The sequence below is a fragment of the Arachis ipaensis genome, chromosome B08 (genome assembly GCF_000816755.2).
Source record: "Arachis ipaensis cultivar K30076 chromosome B08, Araip1.1, whole genome shotgun sequence".
Classification (NCBI taxonomy): domain Eukaryota; kingdom Viridiplantae; phylum Streptophyta; class Magnoliopsida; order Fabales; family Fabaceae; genus Arachis; species Arachis ipaensis.
In genome coordinates this window covers 114,872,835-114,879,663 of record NC_029792.2, presented here as the reverse complement: position 1 = coordinate 114,879,663, position 6,829 = coordinate 114,872,835, and the positions used below count along the sequence as shown (strand labels likewise).

Genomic DNA, 6,829 nt, shown 5'->3' with positions numbered 1-6,829 from the left:
GATTGGATGAAGATAGCAGGAAAGCAGAGGTTCAGAGGAACGAAAAGCATCCCCATTCGCTTATCTGAAATTCTTACCAATGATTTACATAAGTATTTCTATCCCTATTTTATTATATTAAATTCGAAAACACCATTATCACTTTATATCTGCCTGACTGAGATTTACAAGGTGACCATAGCTTGCTTCATACCAACAATCTCCGTGGGATTCGACCCTTACTCACGTAAGGTATTTCTTGGACGACCCAGTGCACTTGCTGGTTAGTTGTATCGAAGTTGTGACAATTATGAATTAAGATCAAAGCACCAAGCTTTGGAGCCATTACCAGGGATTGTTTGAGCCTGGACATCACAATTTCGTGCACCACTTGTCCAATAAAAAAGATAGTGAAAAAATACTTATTAGTTTGCCTTCCGAATTCGATCTTAAAGTGCTGCAATTGAGGAAACTAAGGATTTATCAACACTAACACTAGCAGAGTTAAGAAGTCACTACACGCTTTTGAACAAAAACTAGCAAGTCGAGATGATGAAGATTCAATAGAAAATACATTTCAGTCTAAGTTCAATATAAAATCTCAGAATCTAAATAAAAGAAGAGAAAAAAGACAAAAATATTCTAAAAGTTCAGACGCTTCTAGAAAAATAGAAAATAAAACTCAAGATAGGAGGCAATATTCTCCATGTGGCATATGAAAGAAAACCAACCACCTAGAGAAGGATTGTTGGCATCGTGGGAAACCACAATGTCGCAATTATAAAAAGTTTGGGCATATGGAGAAAGACTACAGGATGATGATTAATCATCGCACAAACTTCTCTGAAAAAAAAATGACAGGGAAGAGTGGCTCTTTTATGCAACATCACAAGAAGAGTGCAAGAAGAAAGGTAACATATGGTATCTCGATAGTGATTACAGTAATCACATGACAGGTGATCAAATCCTATTCAGTGACATCAATAAATCTATTCGATTTGGCATCAGACTTGGAGACAGAACGATCATGCAAACGAATGGCAAAGGTACAATCATCGTCCACACCAAGACAGGAAAAACTAAAAAGAAAAATTAGAAGACTTCTAGCAATAGTGAAAATGAAGAACATGAGATTTCCACTAAAATGGAGTTATATCATAGAAACTGCATTAAAGGCACAAGAAGATAATTCATGGCTATGGCATCGAAGATTTGGTCATTTTCACTTTCATGGATTAAAGCTGCTACATCAAAAGCAATGAATGAGAGATCTACCAAGCATCACAGAGATTAATCAACCTTGTGAAGGATGCTTACTTGGCAAGCAACATCATCAATCATTTCCTTCTGAAAGAGCTTAGCGAGCCAAGGAGATGCTTGTATTGGTTCACACTGACGTTTGTGGTCCAATGAAGACCCCATCACTCAATAACAATAGGTACTTTATTCTTTTCATCAATGATTATACTAGAATAACGTGGGTATATTTTCTACATGAAAGATCAAAGGTTTTTGGCATCTTCAAGAAGTTCAAGTAATACGTAGAAAATCAAAGAGGTTGTAACTTCAAGGTACTTCGTAGTGACAGAGGAATTAAATACACTTCCAAAGAATTTAATAAATTATGTGAAGAAGAGGGTGTCGAGTGTCAACTCACAGTGGGATATGCTCTTGAGCAAAATGAAGTATATGAGAGGAAAAAAATAGAACTATGATAGAGATGGCACGCTCAATCCTCAAGGAGAAAAATCTGTGAAACATATGCCGGGTAGAAGCTGTTTACACAACAGTATACCTACTAAATCATTGTCCCACTAAGGCAGTAGAAAATAAAACTCCAATCGAAGCATGGAGTGGATGAAAACCTTCCACAAAGCATCTAAGAGTCTTTGGATGTATATGCGATGTCCACATTTCTACACAAAAAAGAAGCAAGCTCGTTGAGACAGAATCTTCCTTGGGTATAGTACACAATCAAAAGGATATTGTGTTTATAACTTGCAAATGAAGAAATTCATAATCAGTCGAGACGTGGATTTTGACAAAAATGCTTTATGGAATTAGGAAGTTGAAAAAGTTAAGAAAGGAAGCATTGATGTATTACAGCAACCACCTACAAGACTAGAAGAACAAGAACGTGAAGAAGTAAGCACAACTACTCCAACAGTAGAAGCAACCACTGATTCTCTTCCAAGAAAAACTAAGCCTCTACAAGATATATAAGAAACATATAATTTTGCTAAGATCGAGCCTACAAGTTTTGAAGAAGTAGAAAAGTAAGAAGAATGGAGAAATGCCATGGAAGAAGAAATCAAGATAATCGAGAAGAACAACACATGGGTGTTGGTAGATCATCGTCCTTCAAATAAAGATGTCATTGAAGTCAAATGGATATACAAGACTAAGCTCAATCTTGATGGATCCATTCAGAAGCATAAGCCAAGGTTCATAGCTAAAGGATATGCACAAATTCTCAGGATAGATTACATAGAGACATTTGTACTTGTAGCTCGCCTAGATACAATAAGAGCACTCATTGCACTAGCCACCCAAAAACAATGAAAGATCTATCAATTTTGGACGTAAAATTTGCCTTTCTCAATGGAGAACTAGTGGAAGAAGTATACGTTGATCAATCATAAGGGTTCATTGTAGAAGGACATGAAGACAAGGTGCTAAGGCTAAAGAAAGTACTCATGGACTCAAGCAAGCTCCGCGAGCATGGTACAGTCGAATTGACAAATGTTTCATTGATCATGAATTCAGGAGGAGTAAAAGTGAGCCTACACTCTACACAAGACACAAGGTAATTCAAACACTCTCATAGTTTTCTTGTATGTGGACAATCTTATCTACACAGGAAACAATGAGACCATGATCGAAGAATTCAAAGAATAAATGAAATAGACATTTGAGATGACTGACTCAGGATTAATGCACTATTTTCTTGGCATTGAGGTAAGCCAAAATGAAGACAAAATTTTTATCTCGCAAAAGAAATATACTGAAAATTTGCTACAAATGTTCAAGATGAATAATTACAAAACAGTATCTACTCCTCTAGTCCATAATGAGAAATCACAAAAAGAATATGGATCTGGAGAGGCAGATGCTTTGTAATAGAGAAGTCTAATTGGAAGTCTCCTTTATCTAACTACCACAAGACTCAACATCATGTATGCAACAAGTCTACTATCAATATTCATGCAAAAGCCAAGTCAGAAGCACTATGGAACTACAAGAAAGATCTTAAGATATCTATAAGGTACAAAGGATGATGGCATTCACTATGAATCTACTGAAGATCCAAAACTACTTAGATATACTGATAGTGATTGGGCAAGATCAATTGACGACATAAAAAGTACTTCTGGATATGCATTTACATTAGGATCAGGAGTATTATCTTGGGCATAAAAAAAGAGAAACTGTGGCTCAATCATCTGTTGAAGCTGAGTATGTTGCATCCGCAAATACTACTAGTTAAGCAATATGGCTGAGGAAAATATTCGAAGACATAGGAGAGCAACAAGAAGAACCAACAACTATGTTGTGTGATAGCAAATCAGCAATAATAATGGCAAAAAATCTAGTCTATCATAGTAGAACCAAACACATTGCTATCAAGTATCATTTTATACGAGAAGCCATATTGGAGAAAAAGATAAAGATCAAGTATTGCAACACAAATAAGCAACTGGCTGACATCTTCACCAAGCCATTACCAAGATCAAAGTTTGATTTATTTCGAGAGATGCTTAGAGTTACACAAATATGCATCAAAGAGGAGTATTGATTACATTACACATTTGTGAAATTTTCTAGAATTCTCATGATCTTATTTCATAAAAATAAATATATAGATATTATAATAGAGAACTCTAAAAAATAAGTAAATAAATGCACCAAACTAAATTCAAATCCAAATCAAAATCAATTAATTCATTGTTTGCACACTCAAAAAACTTTAAAGTTTAAAATCTATACTCGTGGACACTAGTCAAGCCATTTTTGACTAAGAACCTGAAGCAGCAAGTAGCATTCTCAGTCAACATGTAACTGCTAAAGTAACTAAAAGAACATTGATTAGCATCAAACAAAATGCAAACTACAAGAAGCATAGAAGAGAAATATGTAATACAAAGCATACCACAACTTTGATCTTAGCAACATTGCTTGCTCTCTCTTTATCTGTTGAGGAACTCCTAAGGACTTGGCTCTCAGACAAGCCGCGGAATTTGTTTCCAAGTCTGCTACCACCGAGAATGTCCGCAGCTGAGTCATCAAACAAAGTTTTGTCCCTGAATATTACCATAATTTAAACACTCATTTTGTGAAACATTAAGACATCCATTGAGAGAATCAACTCGGAATTTCCAGCCACTTTACATGCTAAAAAAATAAACCAACCAGCAATTAAGAAACAACCATTAACATTAATATTATGCTCAATAAAATAACTTAGCTTAATTTCAAACTAAATTGAATTAAAACAAAACTTCTATGCTTAACTTTTTACATAGAGACAATATGTTCAGCTAAATGACTCTTTGATTTATAATAGAAAATAAGCTTAATCCGAACACACACCGTAACCGAACCTCAGTGGGTGAGGTGGGGGACGGCGCAGCGGATGCAAGCGGAGAGGAGAACATGGAACAACAGCGGATGACAGAACAGGAACCGACGACGACGCAGAACTATTTTCTCCTAACATTTCTAAAACAAAATCTCATTAAAGAAAAAAATTCAATCAACAAATTAACCAATGGCAGAACAAACCAACATCATCGTAGCAATAATCAACAATCAACGAAATTCATAAAGAAAAAGAATTTTCAGCCAGAGAACCAGTGACCAAAATAGAAAATGCACTTCCATCCAGAGAACCAGTGACCAAAATAGGCAGCATTATACCAAATCAATTAAAAACACAGAACAAGAGACACTTGAGTTACCTAATTAGAGGTGGGCCAAACCGAGGAGGTAGAGAACAAGTGACAGGGCGCGATTCAAAAACAGTGACGTCCAGAGGGGCAGACGACGGCGTGACAACAGAAGCAGAAAAGGTGACAGCCCACAAACGACTAAGAGAACCATCGATGGCGACGATGGCGATGGCGATGACGGCTTTACGAAGCTCCAATGGTGACGATGGCCTCGCGCAGCTCCAATGGTAACGACGGTGACGGAGCTGGCAGTGACGAGGGCAGCCAGGCCTTTTCCTCCTCTCCTTCCTTCTCCTTCTCCCCCCTTTGAGCACCCTCTCTCTCTAGGGGTGGCAGTGGGGTGGGTAGGGGCGGGTTTTTACCCTACCCGACCCCGCCCCGCCGTAGTACCCACCCCACCCCTACCCGCCCCTATAAAAATTAAATATTTTAATTTTTACATATTCATATATAAATTAAGACAAAAACTTAAAATTCATAGATAAATTAAACTACAAACATAAAATTCATACAATGTCATTAGCTCAAATAACTTGAAATTAAAAAAAAAGTGTTAAATCACTACAAATTTAACACCATAATAAAGAAATTACAATATTAGATATAAAGGAAACTTCAACCCTTATTCTTGATCACTTTCAATATCATCATCATTAAAAGTTTACAAATCAAGATTTAAACCTGAAAATCATATAGAAGTTTGCAAATCAAGATTTAAAGCTGAGGGTATAAAATTAACATAAATCATATAAATGTATAAAGATCAGAATGCACAATTACAAAATCAGAATAAAATCAAAATTCAAAATACAAAATCAGAATAAAATCAGAGATTTTCTACTCTTTATGAATACACATGCATAACCTAAATGATCAAAAGAAACAGAATCACTACAACACACTAAAATGATTTGAAATGGAAAAAAAAAATTAGAAAGAACGGAGGGTAATAGCTATCAGCTTGTCCTCATAGAGAACAACAAAATTGACTCAAGAGGTAAAAGGACATTGACTCAAGAACAACAAAATTTTGATGGCTCTACTCTAGGAAACACTGAATAAAAACAATAGTATATATAAATAATATACATTTCAGTCTTGTTAACACTTAACACAAGGCTTTAAGTCACATGAATAAGTAAAGTGGCTCCTCTAGCCTAGTGGGGTCAAGTTCAAGTTCAAGTCATCATTTCTAACCACAACATTCCTTAGATGAACAACATTAATCTAATAATAATGATAATGATGGAATACATAGATTTGAAATGTTTAGAGCTATATAGCATGTATAATAAGCAGCATTGAAATGTAATAATGATGAAGATTGGATTATGAATCTTTGATAATCTCATAAAATTAATTAAGATGATGCATGCACTAATGATTAAAAAGAAGAGGAAAAGGCTGCTATACTGCAGAGTGTAGTAATGTCTTGCAAATACAAACTCATAATACATATTACAAAATACTAATATGATCTACAAACATAAACAGGCATAGCACAAGTAAATTAAAAGGAGTAATTATTATTGTTACTATTATATTCATGATTAAATAACGAGGAAAAGAAAAGGGAGAAGAAAAAGTTGGACATGGTTACAGCTAAGCAGTAGGCAAATCTAGAAGGAGCCATGGTTCAAGCCAAGAAAGAAATGTGTGTGTTATTACTGTTTACAGGAAAAAGGAGCAAAAGTATATATATAAATAAAACAATAGTATATATAAATAATATACATTTCAGAGCTCAAGTTTTTAAAAGGATTAAAGCTAAAGTTTAGGAGGAAAAAACAAAACTTTTTGGTTCAGTTTGATTATACAGAAAAACATAAAGGGTAAAGCTTCAATAAATGAATAAATAAAACAACAGTGGAATTATTATATCATCATTCAACAGGATGAAG

The 6,829-nt window shown here is 35.0% G+C and overlaps 1 protein-coding gene across 1 annotated transcript in view; it reads right to left on the bottom strand.

The window, feature by feature from the left end:
• Positions 1–6,561, bottom strand: part of LOC107612054 (germin-like protein subfamily 3 member 4) — a 22,789-nt gene extending 16,228 nt beyond the window's left edge. Inside the window, exons 1-2 of the mRNA XM_016313887.2 lie at positions 6,529–6,561; positions 4,938–5,251 (exon numbers count right to left, since the gene is read on the bottom strand). Of these exons, the coding sequence (XP_016169373.2) occupies positions 4,938–5,251; positions 6,529–6,561 (347 nt within the window). The remainder of the gene's footprint in view (positions 1–4,937; positions 5,252–6,528) is intronic.